Source organism: Budorcas taxicolor, chromosome 1 (genome assembly GCF_023091745.1).
Source record: "Budorcas taxicolor isolate Tak-1 chromosome 1, Takin1.1, whole genome shotgun sequence".
Classification (NCBI taxonomy): Eukaryota; Metazoa; Chordata; class Mammalia; order Artiodactyla; family Bovidae; genus Budorcas; species Budorcas taxicolor.
Window position 1 is genome coordinate 138,444,604 of NC_068910.1, and position 17,609 is coordinate 138,462,212.

Sequence of the window (17,609 nt, forward strand, 5' to 3'; positions counted from 1 at the left end):
CTCCTCTTTCACTTTCATCAAGAGGCTTTTTAGCTCCTCTTCACTTTCTGCCATAAGGGTGGTGTCATCTGCATATCTGAGGTTATTGATATTTCTCCCGGCAGTGTTGATTCCAGCTTGTGCTTCTTCCAGCCCATGCATTACAAAGCAATTATTTAAAGTGGTAGGTCTTCAGTGTATTTAAGTATTTTGTAGCTCAGTAAGTGCTTGAGAGAGCTAGGAAACAGACTGAAGAGGAAATAGCCATTTCTAGGTAAATATACTTCTTTTCTGGGAGAAGGCAATGGCACTCCACTCCAGTACTCTTGCCTGGAAAATCCCATGGACGGAGGAGCCTGGTGGGCTGCAGTCCATGGGGTTGCAGAGTCGGACTCGACTGAGCAACTTCACTTTCACTTTTCACTTTCATGCATTGGAGAAGGAAATGGCAACCCACTCCAGTGTTCTTGCCTGGAGAATCCCAGGGATGGGGGAGCCTAGTGGGCTGCTGTCTCTGGCGTCACACAGAGTCAGACACAACTGAAGTGACTTAGCAGCAGCAGCATACTTCTTTTCCAGAAGGAGAAACAGACTCTTAGAGATTCTAAATTTCTTTAAAGGGAAAATAAGTTCCTAGTTATAGCAAATCTCAGGAACAACATACTAGGGAAATGAGGTTCAGCACTGCACCCAACCAACATTTGTCACAGCAGCTAGAGGCCAGATTCAGCCTGGGTCACATACATTATGCCTTTAATCCTGAAAACATCCATGAAGTATGTATTATGACCCCCACTTCCTGGATAATGAAAATTAAGTTCAGAGAGTGGCAATGATTTTCCAATTGGGTTTGGAGCTGAGATTTGATCTCATGAAGGAGCCCATGCCTTTTCCATACTGGACAACACCAAGTTGAAAATGGAGAGAAGTTATGAGCTCACCCAGGGTGACCACTCCACAGTGACACACTTTCCTTCCCTTTCTTTGTCTTATATTCTCCTTAAAAAGTTGGGTGTATTTCTTTTTTTTAATTATCATTTTTAAAAAGTATACAATATTTCAACGTTACTTTTCATTTACAGTTATTAAAAATATGCAGGATTTTACAGTTTTTAACAGAGTAGTAAACAAAGGAAAAGTCACGTGGCATCTTTATTTAGCATATAGAGTTCTACTTTGCATTATAGAGAATTTGAATTAAATGGCCCTGGGAGTAAACGGGATGACAGGAAGGGGATGAGGTTAGAGACAATATCCAAGCACCTTCAGTTTAGTGATACTTTAGACTAATAAGAAGAATTTCAGCCTTTAATACTTGCCTAGACTAAGATATGCAGTCAGTACATTGGATTAATACTGGCCCGTGAGAGCTTGGGAGTTCCAGTATTCCAATTTGCCTTTTCCCTTTTAGGGATTAAGGTCTAGAGGTCTGTTTGCTGTCACACTGAACCAGAGGGTGACAGCTTGATTTTGGGAGTCAGATTCTCTGTTGCTAGGAGATCAGAGATTCTGAGCAACTGATGCTATTTGATACACAGTCTAGAAATCAAGGTGATTTCTATACATGAACCACAAACACTGTTGGATGACTTGTTGAAACAAACAGGAAGGAGACAAGATTAGCATGAGAAGACCTGGTCTCAGGTCTCTGTTCCCTCTTGCTCCCCATACCAGATTGGCTTGGACAATTTTTAGCCTTATTGATGGAGAATTTTCTCATGTGCAAAATGGAGATTTTAATATCAACTTTGGAGATTTGTGAACCTAAAATATGACAACTGGCACAGCAATTGCTTATAAACTATCAAGTAATCATTTGAAAAGTAGTAGTTAATATTATTTTGCTTCATTTAAGAGGACCAAGAGGACCTTTGGAGAAGGCAATGGCAACCTACTCCAGTACTCTTAGCTAGAAAATCCCATGGATGGAGGAGCCTGGTGGGCTGCAGTCCATGCAGTCTCTGAGGGTCGGACACTACTGAGCAACTTCACTTTCACTTTTCACTTTCATGCATTGGAGAAGGAAATGGCAACCCACACCAGTGTTCTTGCCTGGAGAATCGCAGGGACGGGGGAGCCTGGTGGGCTGCCGTCTATGGGGTCGCACAGAGTCAGACATGACTGAAGCGACTTAGCAGCAGCAGCAGCAGCAGCAGAGGAACTTATTTTCCTAATTGTCCTCACTTGGTGGTCTGAGGTCTCTGATCCTGAGGCCATTTTTGTAATTTGTACTCCTATTTATCTAAAAATTATATACTTTCTTACCAAGGTTTTCACTGATACTTCATTTGATACTTTGTCCTTTGGCAATCTTAGCTCAGGCTGGGTATAAAATGGCAATTCAATCAAACTGTATTTTTAAACAAAATGTAGACTAGAGCAGAGGGTAAGACAGGTTCTAGAAGGTCTGGGGGATGAGGGTGTCAAATCTTTGCTCTAATGGTTACCAACTGTGACTTAGTTTCCTCCCTGTAGAATGGGGATGGTGATGAACAGTAACTACCTCCTAGGGTTTTCAAGCTTTAAATGAAAGCATACGCATGTGGCGTTATATGTGCCTAAAACATAATAAGTGCTCAGTAAATATTCACTGTTGTATTACTGCTATTGGAAACACAAAGTTTTTCTCGTAACAGAGCCCTTGACTCTTTCATGTGATCAAAGGCAAAGCTGGATGATGTTGAGCTGTGTTGAGTTGTGTTCTAGGGAACTGGTGGCGTATTCCACAGTACCTGGAACATGCCCTAGTTCAGTGGCTTAGTACTGGAAATGCAGCCACCTTCAGTCATTCTTAGGCTGTGAAGGTAACTCCATGCAGATATGATTTGATTTAGTAATTAAAAAAATGAAATATAGCCAACTTTACTGGTTTTTAATATTAACTCATTAACTTTCAAATTTCTACTAAGGTTTTTCCTTCCTCCCCTCCTCTCTCTTTAAAATTTCCTCTCCTTTTCTCTTCTTTCCTTCTCTTTCCTCTCCTTTTTTCTCTTCCTCTCCCTTCTTCTGTTCTCCCTACTTCCTTTGTTTTGCCTTCCCTGATCATCTCCCTCCTCTCTCTCTCTCTCCAGTTGTTTCTCTCAGAATCTGTGCTCAGCCAGGCTGGAGCACAGACATCCATCAGTCATAATCTCTACCTACAGTCTGAGAGAAGTGATAAGGTGAGGGGACAAAAGATGATGAAGTGAGGTAGTATGTGGTAAGAATCTCAAGTACCCTGATGATTTAGAGGAAAGATCAGAGAAACTAGGAATGTTCCCATACGTGAACTCTGAGTCAGAAGGATGGTTAGGATCGGGCCCCAGGGAGACTCCAGGCTGAGGAAACAGCAGGAACAAAGGCATGGAGGTGGGCTTTGCCTGAGGAGAATCATTGTAAGAGACTTAGCTACAATAATTACTAACGCTTCTCACTGCCTTTTGCAGTCAGCTCACTCTTCATGGCAAAAGTGGTTGTGATGGAGACAATCTCTGGTTCTGACCTACATTCCTAGGCCTCAAATTGCTTCCCAGGCTTCACTTTTCCTGGCCATTCTTCCCAGCTCCTGAGGTTTACCAGACATCCAAGTGGAATTTATGTGTGCCATTTGCCCATTCAGATGATAACCACGGTTATTATCAATCAGCCTCTAAGGGACCATCATGGTTACTCAGTTCAGAGCTGCTGCCTGTAGTTCTATGCTGTGATGGAGTCATCAGTGAACTGAAGCGGAAGCAGCTTCAATTAGGGTCATGCACAAAGATACCTTCCTCAGTGCTGCCTCTGCCAACATCTTGACAATTACCCCTGGGCATGTTCTGCTCACACTTTCCATACTTTTCTCATCCATTCATCAGACTCTCATTGAGTGAATCAAAATTCCCCACGCAGATGGGGTGTAAGCGACAGTGAAATATGGCACCTACCTTCAAGACAGTCTGGAAGAACTAAGGGAATGTAAGGCAGAAGGTAATTGGGAGCACGAGAGAGGGACAGTGGCAGTCTTCTGAAGTTGGTATAGTGACGGTCCTCCCCACCCCCACAAGAAGTGTTAAAGGGGTTGTTGTGGAAGCCGTGGAATTGAAGTTAAGCCTCAAAATAAGAGGATGGTTCAGTTCACCTCGTCTCTTAGCCCTTTAGAAACACTTTGGAATGCTTGCTTGTTTGAGACTTTCTTTTCCCTGTGAAATTTGTATGTGGTCATAGCCCCATGGTTGGAGGGTAATAGGGAAAACTGGTTCTTACCTGAACATCTGCCTCAGGACTCTTGAGTGCTGTCATATGCCACGGCATCATATTCACCTTCTGATTCCTCAGTAAGTCATGACGAGACTTTGCCCCTTAAAGCTCTAAATCTACCAGCTTCCAAAGGCATATAGTCCCATCAAGAGGGTTTATTAACTCTGCTAACTTACACACTTATATTAAAACAATGCTTTTCAGGTTGAGTTTTAGCCTGATGACTTCCTTAACTTCACGGGAGTTTTGGTATTTACTTCCTCAGGATGAATTCCAGACTTACTCTCGGAAAAAGGTAATGTGGATCTGCCTGTCAGCCTTGGACAGCGCGTTTCGGCTCAGTCCTGACAATCCTTTCATCACGGACGAGGAGAGTATCATACATAGAGCCGTAAGAAAGCCAGACCTAAAGGTAAGTGCGATTATGGCTCCTGCACATGCCAGAGAAGTTGAATCTTTTTCCTTCCAAATACAAGATTAAATTCATATATAGTCAATACTTTAAAGTAACTAAAAATGGAGTATAACCTTTAAAAATTGTGAGTCACTATATTGTACACATGTAACTTACAGAATATTGTACAGCTGCTGTATTTCAATAAAAGTGGTTAAATTCAGATCCTCCACTGGGCCAATCTTTAATTTACAGTATAGAACATTATAAAGAATATGGCTTTTGGAGCCAGAGCTCAGTTCAAATCTCATCTTCATCCTTTAAAACTGCAATCTTGAGTCAATTACTAAACTCTGATAATGCCTACTGCTAATATTAATTGATGAAATTCAGTTAATTAAGAAATGCAAAGATCAATATGGTTGCAGGTATGTAGTAGATGTTCAGTGCATATTAACTCTTAGGAGTATCATGCCCTGTATTATAACCTATGCAACAGGATTTGTCTTACAGGAAAGGTTAATCCCCAAAGAATATCCTAGGAAATTTGTCTATAAGATCATCTTATTTTGAATTCTGTCATTCAAATGTATTTGGGTTACTCTTTTCCCATCATATTAAATTAGTATTACTTAAATTATGACTAGTTAGCATTCATATTTGAAACATATTTATAACAGACTTCTTTCTCTTAAATTTATATAGGTGCAGGCAACTGTTTAAATTGGTTATGAGCTCAAGGTCAGTTTTTGGAAATAATAAAATCAATTGCTGAGCAGTTTCTCTGCTGTCAATTGTTACCACTCAGTTGTCGTAATTGCCAAAATAAACAAAAGCAAAAAAGGTCAAGCACCCAGCTGACAGATTGCTTAACCTGTTAGCTGGCCATGAATCTGGAGAAGTAGGCATCCCAAATCATCCCATGGATACAACCTCAGAATATTATTGGCCTCTACGATCTTTAAATTTTAAAAAAATATTTATTTATTTATCTGGACTTCCCTAGTGGCTCAGGGGTAAATAATTCACCCGCCAGTGCAGGAGATGTGGGTTCAATCCCTGTGTTGGGAAGATCCCTTGGAGAAGGAAATGGCAACCTACTCCAGTATTCTTGCCTGGGAAATCCCGTGGACAGAGAGCCTGGTGGGTTCCAGATCATGGGATCACAAAAGTTGAGCTCGACCACAACAACAACAGCATAATTTATTTGTTTTGCTGCACCAGGTCTTAGTTACATGGGATCTTTAGTCTTTGTTGGTGTCTTTAGTTATGGCACGTGGGATCTAATTCCTTGACCAGGGATCAAACCTGGGCTCCCTGCATTGGGATCTCAGAGTCTTAGCCGCTGGACCACCAGGGAAGTCTCTCCACCATCTTAAATTCCGTCAAACAAATAAGTGGACTGAAAATGAAGACACATGTTCAACAAAATGTGAGGAAGGGGCAGAAGTCTTAAAAAGGAAAGTTCTGGGACCTAGGCTCAATATCTGCACTTATCAGTGTTTTTAAAAGTGCCTTAGTTGGCTCCAACTATTGCTGCATGACAACATGACAGTCTTACATTTCTCTTTGTGCTTAATTAGACCACCAGTTAAGGGAAGTTCAGATTCATAGGTAAAATTGCTTTAAAAATTAGAAATAGAAAGTCATAATGTCATAAGCATTAACCTTTCTTCTCCTTCCCATTGCTAGTACCCTCGGATGCTCATTTCCTAGAGTTCTTTTTCTTGCAATAATGTCCTCAAAGACTTCTAGAACCTGTCAGTCTAATCTTTTTTTTTTTTAGTGTCTCTTCCATAGGTTATTCTGTAAATCTGCTGCTTACAAAATTAAGTTCTAAATATTTACCCCAGCATTTGAGAATTCATACTCTGATCTTTATTCATCCTTCCAGCCTCTTTCTCCATTCTGCTGTCAAATAGGTCCCCTCACTTGCCTTCCCCCACAACTAAATTGTACAAAACCTCTTTGAAATGTCATCTTCTCGTCTGAACAAAATTCTTCCAATCCTTTAAGAATGCAGCTCTGATTCTTCTCCATGACACCTTCTGTCATCTACCCTCTATATTTCTACAGTATTTCAATCCTATAATTTTTGCTTTATTATGCATTCATTTCTTTGACATTTATATAATTTGATTATATGATACAGTTTTCCCTTTTTATAACATATTTCCTTCCCTTGTTAGGTTATCAAGCAGTGGAATGCAGAGGCTGAGTTTTACTTATATAGTAAGTCCATGGTACACATTGATTGAATGAAGACTTCAAATAAAGAATGCCATTTCTGTCATAGCCAAGGATAAGTTATGCTAGGAAAGGATAAAATCTGAAGTATGTTAGATTTGCTAACATACTTCGCTTCTTTCACAAATGCTTCTTTAGTCTCTGGGTTGTGTGTATCCATTGATCCTCAAACTGGAGATTTCTTAGCACTTTTCTTTTGCAGGTGAGATGCATAAAAGTGCAGAAAATAAGATATGTTTGGGACAACTTGGAAGGACATTTCCAGAAAATTGGGTAAGTTGTTTGAACAATTATATCCAAAAAGAAAAATACTATCTCAGATATATTTTACTAATATGTCTTTCTCAATATTATTATTATTTTAGCTGTTTGGAAGACTGCCTAAGTTCTGCCAAGATACACCTAAAGTTTGGATCTGGTCTGACAACTGAAGAACAAGAGATTAGGTACCAAGTTTCTTGTTATCATCTACGTACCTATAGATGCATAGATGCCTATACTGTTATCTATATTGTTATCAATCTATATTGACAGCTGGAAACGACTGTCACCAGGTAGTCTAAAAGAGGGCCCAGGAAATAGCTGTCTTAACTGGTTATTAATAATATCAGAATATGTTGTAGTTCTCTATTTAATATTATTAAAACAAATGCTTTTATATCCATTATCTTACTTCATCAGAGCAACTTTGTGGGGGAGTTAGAACAGACACCCTTATCATCTCAATAAAACAGATGAAAAATCTGAGACTCAGAAAGGTTAATGGCCTAGACAAGGTCACACAGATGGAAGTGACAGAGGAAGAATTACATCTTTGACTATAGGTTTAGTTATCTTTCTACTCTGCACGATGCTTCTCAATGTTACTATAATAAGGTTGAACCAGTTTTGACTAATCAGGAGATATGTATTATATAATGTAGCAAAATAATAATTATAGAGTAGTAGAAGAATATCACTCAAGACTTGTAGCTCTTCTACAGTTCCATATCAGCTACTGGGCATAGAAGTGATGTTTGGGAAGGGCATTGTGTTGAATGTCAAGAGCCTGTTACTAATTTCCTGTGTGCTTTAAGCACATAGCTTCTCCTTTCTGGGTTTCAGTTTCCTAATTGTTAAAAGGGGGGAAGGAGAACTCTATACACACCTTGCTAGTCCTAAGTCACTATGATCCATGCATTTCCCTCCTGACCATTTTAGAGTGGAGCCTTGGTGGCACTTTGCATAGACCCACAGTCTACATACAGTATCACCCTCAGTTGGATGCTTGTTAGAAATGCAGAATCTCAGACCAAATCTCACCCTTACTGAATCAGAATCTTGCCATTAACAAGACCACAAGGTTATCTATGTGAACATTACATTTGGGAAGCACTGCTGTAATACATTCTGTTAAGTTCTTTGATCTGAGCATTTACATAGAAGCCACAGATAAAGTGTTTTAGTGTTCTTAACAGCAAAATACTCACAGAGAGTCATTGTTCTGTAGAATCAAGGAAACACATCTCTGAGTTTTCAATTAAAGGGCTGTGTATCTGTGCAACTATTTTTGAGAACTCAACATCTTTTCACTCACACTAAAATAAATTCTGCAGCTTCCCAAAACTGAATAGCAGGAGGGAAGCAGGCATGGTATTTCTTATCAGTAAAACTGTTCTCTTGTAATGAACCCCCGTCTCACATCCATGGAGCCAGAGTTGGGGAGAGACAGAGTTGAGAGGGTGCCAATCATGAAACTGAATAGAACAATGACTAAAACTAAATATCCAAATTACCATCAGGAAAAAATTTTAACTTCATGAAGAGTCTAGTTCAGTAAATGTAATAGGATCATGTTTATTGGTTTTGCACCTGGAAACCCTCCCTTTCTCCAGTTATTCTGAGAAAGATGGAGGTATTATGTTACAAGAGAGGCTTATATCGATCTGACAAGTGAGAAAGTGAACATGGACCAGACCTTTTTATGAATGGATGAGAAATCGTTCATTTTTATTTAGTAGTGACTGAGTGATCTGTGATCTCTCCCCACAGGAGGTTAATATGTGGGCCAAATACTATCGATGTTGAAATCACACCCATTTGGAAGCTGCTCATCAAGGAGGTATCGTTATTTTCTCTTGGTGCTGGCTAGAAAAGTTTGGTTCTAGTCAAATGATCAAGAATGCTATTTGTCAATGGTAACCATAATTTGGACTATCTTAAAAGAATGGTAAGCATATTCACATCCCTACTCTTTCTTGGGGTCCATTTTTACATACACATTGCCTGTTATAGCATAAGATAGGATGGTCACGTGTCTACTTACCCTTTAATGACTCAGTGAACATAGGATTTTCATTCTATGTTTCCTTTTGAATCCTTTGCTTTTATCTTCTGTCTCATCTTTGTGACACTGTAATAATAATTAAAACTTAACCAACTCAATCCCTTTCTTATGGACAACATACACAATTACCTCAGCACCTAAAATTGTAAGGGAAAAGCGTTTGTTCAGCCTTATTAGTTCTATTGATCTCAGTGTGTGTGGGGGAGGGAAAGAAAGATTTGACCATCATTTACTTCCTTGAATTTTTTCTCTTTGACTCTATCCCTGGGCTTCTTCTTCATTTTACAGTGATTATTGACACTGTAACTGTGCAGCTATACTCTGGATCCTCTCCGGCACATGACCTCTGCTCCTCGTTGCCTTAAAACAGGCTTACTAAACCCCAGCTTCTTTCTCAATAATTTTTAGCAAGCTCTAAGGCATGAATGAGAGCAGAAAAAACCGATAAGAAAAGTTTCTCTGTGCTTATTCCCTAGCCAGAGGCAAAGATTACGATTTCTGTTTTAGAAAGATGAAAATCAACTAGAAGGAATTTGAGTAAAGGCACAAAATGTTTTTAACCCGAGCAGGATTACGACTATTGGAGTTAAATCTCTACTTTCTCCCATAGTGTTCTAGATGCTCAGCTACAGATTATCCCTTCAGCTTGCCTCTCTATTTATGAGAAAGTTTAGTCTTCAACTCATACAATAAAGTACTTGAAAGGCTTTAGATATGACAATGTTTGTCATAGAGAAGGACAGTAAACTAGAAAGAATTTAAACTTTGTAAACCTGACCTACTACTTCAGTCTTCTGAAGGCCAGTAAATGTAAACTGGACATGATTCTACTACTACATACACGTGATAGACATACAGTGTGTTAGTTACTCAGTCGTGTCCAACTCTGTGCAACCCCTATGAACCGTAGCCCTCAAGGCTCTTCTGTCCATGGAATTCTCCAGGCAAAAACACTGGAGTGGGTTGCCATTTCCTTCTCCAGGGGATCTTCCTGACCCAGGGATCGAACCTGGGTCTCCTGCATTGCAGGCAGATTCTTTACCACTGAGCCACCTGGGAAGCCATGATATTATGTACTCCTCAAAGGACAGTTGTCATGGTCAACATGAGGAAACATTCGATGATCCTTTGTAAGTTAATAAGGTCCAGTGGTGATTAACGGAGAAGGCAGTGGCACCCCCCTTGAGTACTCTTGCCTGGAAATTCCCATGGATGGAGGAGCCTGGTGGGCTACAGTCCATGGGGTTGCTGAGGGTCGGACACGACTGAGCCACTTCACTTTCACTTTTCACTTTCATGCATTGGAGAAGGAAATGGCAACCCACTCCAGTGTTCTTTCCTGGAGAATCCCAGGGATGGCAGAGCCTGGTGGGCTGCCGTCTATGGGGTCGCACAGAGTTGGACACGACTGAAGTGACTTAGCAGCAGCAGCAGCAGCAGTGGTGATTAAAAGTAAATTGTTCTGGGGCCAGATTGTCTGGGTTCAGGTCCTGGTCTATGATACTTGCTTCTCTGTGACTTTGGGCAGTTTCTCAATATCTAAGGTCAGTTTCTTCATCTTTACCATGGAGATAAGTAATGACTTCTGTTTTAATGAGATAATTATGGGAATTAAATGAGTAAATTCAGGTCAAGTTGCTTAGTGTAGTATCTAGCACATGGTAATTGCTGCATAAATAAAATAAGAATATTTTATAGGATGATTTGTGTCATGGAAATGATTATGATAACAAAAAAGCCAATGAATAGCCAAGTGTAAAGCCTAAATATCTCCTTTGTCTTCCTGTTTTTATGTCTGCCAATAGGTTTTAAATCCATTTTATGTATTTCAACTCTTCAGTGTCTGTCTGTGGTTTAGTGAAGACTATAAGGAGTATGCTTTTGCCATCATAATCATGTCCATCATTTCCATCGCTTTGACTGTATATGATCTCAGAGAGGTGAGTTTAACCACTAAGTCTCAAAAGGGAAGAATTCTGACTTTGTTGAAATTTTGTTAGAAAAGAGTACAATGGGGAAATAGTCATTGCCCACCATGCGTGTGCTCAGTCGTGTCTGACTGTTTTGTGACCCCATGGACTGTAGCCCACCAGGCTCCTGATCCATGGGATTTTCCAGGCAAGAATACTGGAGTAGGTTGCCATTCCTTTCTACAGGGGATATTCCCAACCCAGGGATCAAACCCAGGTGTCCTGCCCTGCAGGCAGATACTTAACTGCTGAGCCACCTGGAAGAAGTCACTGCTCACCCCATAACAAATGAGACCACATTTGTAAATATCTAGCACAATTGCTGATATTCAACAAGTACTAGTTCTTTCTATTCCTTCACATCTCAATCCCTAACCTTTCAACTTATTTTTCCCCTCTGTTTAGTTTATTTTTACTAGAATATGTATATAAAAATAAGTGAAAAATATGTGGAGAATACTGATGAATCTTAAAGGTGGTGGAGGTAGAGGAGTCTTTAATGTCTAATAGAGACTTCTGTGGCTTAGTCAGTAAAGAGTGCCTGGAGTGCAGGACACTGGGCTGGGTCAGGAAGATCCCCTGAGAAGGAAACGGCAACCAGCTCCAGTACTCTTGCCTGGGAAATCCCATGGGCAGGAGCAGCCTGGTGGGCTACAGTCCATGGGGTCTCAAAGAGGTGGACATGACTTAGTGACTAAACCGTCGCCACCAGGGAATGTTTAGTATCTCTACTCTTTACGTTGAGTTGGCACTCACTTGTCAACACCCCAATCTAACTCTTGGTTTTCCTTATACCTATACCAGGGGATCCAGGTGCTGTTGGAAAAAAGTATTACACAGTATAGGTTGGTTGATTGTGTTATAAATCTGATGCAAGCTTTCTATATATCTCTAGTCAACATGCTCTCCAATTCTCTGAAATTGAAGTTTCAGACCAAACCTTCATTCGAGTTTCTAAGATGCCTAACTATTCACATTCTACCTTTCCTCTAACTCAGCTAATAGTCTGTTTCATTGCTTTTTTCACAAAGATGGAAACCATAAGACAGGAATTTGCTCCGTTCCCCGTTCTCCAACAACCAGATGATTTTTGTCTCCACCTTCCTCCTGCCTTGATCTCTCTTACATGTGAGGAAATGCCATTGGCCTGCCTTCTTCTTCTAATTTTTTTTTTGTATTTATTTTTATTTATTTGATTGCACCAGGTCTTGGGAACTCTTAGTTGCTGCATGTGGGATCTAGTTTCCCAAGCAAGGATTGAGCCCAGGCCCCTTGTATTGGGAGCTCAGAGTCTTGGCCACTGAACCACCAGGGAAGTCCTCTGCCCGTGCTTTATAGCATTCTGTGCTACCTTCTCAGCCTGTATATGTGGTCAGTGAACGACTGCTTCTGGCTCCCCCTCCTTAAGAGCTTTCACATCAGCATTTAAACAAGCTCATGTTTCTCCATCAGCATTTAAACATGTTCAAGTATTTCCCAACTTAAAAATAGAAAAAGAAACAAATGAAAAAAATCCGCCCCCCCCCTTTTTTTTTTTACCATGCCTTAAACTTCAGCTATGACTCTGCCTCTTTTCTCCCTTTGAAGCAAAACTTACTGAGCTCATTTTGCTTCTTTCTTCATTTACTCATCTCCCTCTCATGTCTCACCCATACTGAGCTGGCTTCCTCTCTTGTGATTCCATTCAAACAACTATTGTTAAGGTCATCACTGTAATCCTAAAATAACTTTAAAATTAAAGGACAATTCTTTTCTTTAAATTAGGTGGTGTTGGTGTTTCTTAATAGAAAGAATAACATATGGATATAATAAAAAAATTCACAAGGACAAAACTGTAAATGAGGAGTAAATACTCCTCCTTCTTTCAGTGTTTGGGTCTCCTTTTAAGAGGCATTCACTGGGACCAGATGCTTTACATACTTTTAGCACAGTTAAGGGAGAAGGCAATGGCAACTCACTCTAGTACTCTTGCCTGGAAAATCCCATGGATGGAGGAGCCTGGTGGGCTGCAGTCCATGGGTCGCGAAGAGTCGGACACGACTGAGCAACTTTACTTTCACTTTTCACTTTCATGCATTGGAGAAGGAAATGGCAACCCACTACAGCGTTTTTGCCTGGAGAATCCCAGGGACGGGGGAGCCTGGTGGGCTGCTGTCTCTGGGGTCGCACAGAGTCGGACACGACTGAAGTGACTTAGCAGCAGCAGCAGCAGCAGCACAGTTAAACACATCTACATTAATTTGTTTTGTGCGAATGGAAATATGCTGTATATACTGTTACACAGTTGCGATTTTCACCTAATATATCTTAAATATCTTTCACCTAATGTATCTTAAATATCTTTCCATATCTGCACAAATATGCTTTCTCTAAATGTATCATAATTTTAAAGACAGTCATATTGATGGATATTTAGATTGTTCTTAGTCTTTTGCTGGTAAAACACTGATACACTGAGGATATTTGCACATATGTTTTCACACATCAATGTATATGTGTGTTTACAAATATGTATAAATCACAAGTAAGTGTAATTTATATCACATGTAAGTGTGTGTATAATGTATCTGTATTGATAAGGAGATATGAATTTTCTATATTTGAAACTAGAACTACTTAATCATAAACTGTATACTATTTTAGTAGACATTGTCAAATGTCTCTTAAACAAGTAATACTAATATTCCCCCAAGAGTAGATGAGTGTTTTCCTCATTTTTGCCACTATAAGTGAAAACAGAATTCTTTAACTTTAATTGCATGTTTTCCATTGAGAGTTGAACTTTTTTTCTTGTTTTAAGCTATTTGTTTTTCTTTTGCTGTGAACTGTATTCATGTCCCTCATTAGTTTTTATTGGGTGGCTGGTTATTAGTTTGCAGATTTTATGATTCCTTTCCTACAGTGAATACTTTTTCCGAACTGTAGATTTCACTAAACCTCTCAGTTGCATTTGACTATGTTAACTACTTTCCCTTTGGCTTCACTGACAACACACTCTCCACTTCTCTAGATGTTCCTCCATTCTCCCCCCAACCCCTCCACCCCCACCTCTTTTTCTTTTTCCTTTTTGGCTGCTCCTTTCACGATGAGGAACTTCCTTGACCAGGGATTGAACCTGTGCCTCCTGCAGTGAAACTGAGGAGTCTGAATCACTAGACCACCAGGGAAGTCTCTTTTCATAGTTCAACCCCCTCAACCTGGCTTTTCAAAACATGGATGTCTAAAAACCAAAACAATGTGAAAATGTTTACCCACTTAAAGTCTTCCTCTTCCTCCATCCCTCCACTTGTGCAACCTCTTTTATTAACTTCTTGTGCTTTCTTCCAAAATTTTTTTGAAATATACATATATTTTATTTTTCTTTCCTATGTAAGAGGGAGCATAATTATGTTATTTTCTACCTAGCTTTATTGCTATTATTAATAATGATGTCTTGATGGTCTTTTCATGAGAATACAACTGAGTCTTCACTATTCTTATATTGTATATACTAATGAATTCTGAAAGCATATGCTAATGACTTTCAAATTTATGTATATATTTCCAGTCCAAATATCTCTTTTGAATTTGAAACTCATAGTTCAAAAACCTATTTATTTCAATGTCACTAAGATTTCTATTGGTTCATTAGCTATATATGCTCTAAAAATACTTTACTTTTTCCATTTTATTGTTGATCATAATGATATATTTATGTGCGTGATTATTTGATTAAATGTATTTACCCAGTAGGTTGTAAATTTCTTGATGGTAAGAATCATTTCTGCTTTGTTGACCATTCTACTGCTATCTCTTAGCATAAAGATTACTCAATAAATGTGGAATGACTGCATAAATAAATAAAATAATAGATTAATAGCAGAAAACTTTTTCACCTTATATTATTCTGTTGACTATTCTTAGGACCTATTAATCAAATCTGTAAATGATTTGAAGCTAGGAGATTGAAGGAATGTCTTAAATAACAAAATCAGAAAAAAGAAAATGAAAAGACCAAATGATTGGGACTTTTTAATCCCCAGAACCATGTAAAAGGTCTTTCACACAATAGTTTCCTAATAAATGTGAAATCAAATATAATTATATTACTTTTTTTGTCTGCTCTTATTTTTTCACTGTCAATGTCCCATAGATCTTATATATTAAAGTATATAAAATTCTATGAGGAAAGAACAGGAACCATTAAACTCTTTATGAAGTTAAATTAGAAACTCTGATGTAAGATGACCCAAAGCTGAAATAATGCTTGGTTCTTGAAGCTATTTAGGTATAAACATAAATCTTGAATGATCAAAGTTCTTTTGAGTGGACAGAGCATGCTGGGAAATTTCTTTCTACTAAGCAACACATGCTTCTTATCACTGGATGAAGACAACCACAAGTTGGATGCTTTTTCAGTTGAGTAGCAGGCTACTCCGTCTTGTTTATAAAGAGTACGTTCAGTTGGCTCCATCTCTAAAGAAGGTTGAGACTCTACTGGCTATTATCTAGGGCCTATCCTAAAATAGAAAAGGCTTTTTTTTTTCTATTGTCTGTTCTTCTTTTTCAGCAATCTGTAAAGCTCCACCGTTTAGTTGAAGCACATAATAACATTACAGTCTCTATATGTGGGAAAAATGGTAAGTCACTTCATTTTAGATCTATGTGTTGTCCATATGAAATCAGAAAGGGATTTAAATTTTTATTTCTGATTGTTTCTACTACTCTCCTCTTCATATGTCTGTTTTGCTGTGCAATTACTTAAAGGGCTGAGGAACTTTACATTTTTTCTCACTTAAAAAATGTGAAGTAAAATTGACATACCATACACTGAACATATTAATATTTAAATTGTACAATTTTGTAGGTTTAGACATTGTACCTACCCATGAACTATCACCACAATAAAGATAATGACTGTCCATCACCTCTAAAAGCTGCCTCGTGCCTGTTTGTAATCTTCCCTCTCAACTTCTTACTGTGCATCCCCATCCTCAGGCAACCACTTTGCATGTTCAGGATATTTTATAAATGGTACTGCACTGTATGCATTTTTGCCTTTTAAAGTATCAGTTCAGTTCAGGCGTTCAGTCGTGTCTGACTCTTTGCAACCCCACAAACTACAGCATGCCAGGCTTTCCTTTCCATCATCAACTTTTAAAGTATATCTTGGGTTTAATTTTGCAGAGAACAAAGTTTATAATAATTGTGAAGTTCATCCATTTTGTTAAGAACATCAATAGCTTATTCTTATTTATAAGTGGATTCCATTGTCCAGGTAGACCAGTTAGTGAATGGATTTAGTTGTTGATGGAAATTTGAGTTATTTCCACTTTGGGACTATTACAAATAATTCTACTTGAATGTTTGGATTCAATTCTTTCTATGGACATGCATTTTCATTTCTTATGGGAAAATACCTGACTGTAGAATGACTGAATCATATGAAAAATACATATTTAACTTTTAAAGAAACTGCAAAACTGTTTTCAGAAGTGGTTGTGCCATTGTGCATTCCCACCAGCAGTGTGTAAGAGTTCTAGTTTCTTCCCTTTCTTGCCACTGCTCAGTATGGTCAGTCTTTTTCCTTTTAATCATTTAAATAGGCGAGTGGTAGTATCTCATTGTTGTTTTAATTTGCATTTTCCTAATGACTAATGGAGGGCTTCCCTGGTGACTCAGAGGTTAAAGTGTCTGCCTGCAATGTGGGAGACCTGGGTTCAATCCCTGGGTTGGGAAGATCCCTCGGAGAAGGAAATGGCAACCCACTCCAGTATTCTTGCCTGGAGAATCCCATGGACAGAGGAGCCTGGTGGGCTACAGTCCACGGGGTTGCAAAAAGTCGAGAATGACTGAGCGACCTCACTTTCACTTTCTTTCAATGACTGATGGCATCGAGCACATTTTCATTTGCTACTTTTATATCTTTGGTGAAGTGTCCATTCAAATCTTTTTATTAGATTATTTTCTCATTATTAAATTGTGAGCGTTCTTTCTATATTCTGAATGCAAGACTTTTTACAGATATAATTTGCAAATATTTTATCTCAGTCTGTAACTTATCTTCTCATTCCCTTCATAGTATCTTAAAAGGGTAGATGTATTTTTTACTTTTGTTAAAGTCTAGTTTGCTGATTTTTTCTTTTGTGGATCACGTTTTTGTGTCATCTAAGACATCTTGGCCTAATTTGAGATCATCAAGATTTTCCACTTTGTCTTCTAGAGGTATTATAGTCTTAAGATTTAAATTTAGGTCTCTACTTTATTTTGAGGGTTTTCTTTAGGATTGAAGTTCTGGCTCAGAGGTTAAAGTGTCTGCCCACAATGCGGGAGACCTGGGTTTGATCCCTGGGTTGGGAAGATCCCCTGAAAGTAAATGGCAACCAACTCCAGTATTCTTGCCTGGAGAATCCCATGGACGGAGGAGCCTGGTGGGCTACAATCCATGGGGTCGCAAAGAGTCAGACACGACTGAGCAACTTCACTTTCACTTTCA

General features: G+C 38.9%; 1 protein-coding gene across 1 annotated transcript in view; it reads left to right on the top strand.

The window, feature by feature from the left end:
- Positions 1-17,609, top strand: part of ATP13A4 (ATPase 13A4) — a 125,142-nt gene that overhangs the window by 49,744 nt on the left and 57,789 nt on the right. Inside the window, exons 3-8 of the mRNA XM_052639535.1 lie at positions 4,463-4,609; positions 7,041-7,111; positions 7,204-7,284; positions 8,870-8,939; positions 10,970-11,104; positions 15,684-15,753. Coding sequence (XP_052495495.1) covers positions 4,463-4,609; positions 7,041-7,111; positions 7,204-7,284; positions 8,870-8,939; positions 10,970-11,104; positions 15,684-15,753 — 574 coding nt within the window. The remainder of the gene's footprint in view (positions 1-4,462; positions 4,610-7,040; positions 7,112-7,203; positions 7,285-8,869; positions 8,940-10,969; positions 11,105-15,683; positions 15,754-17,609) is intronic.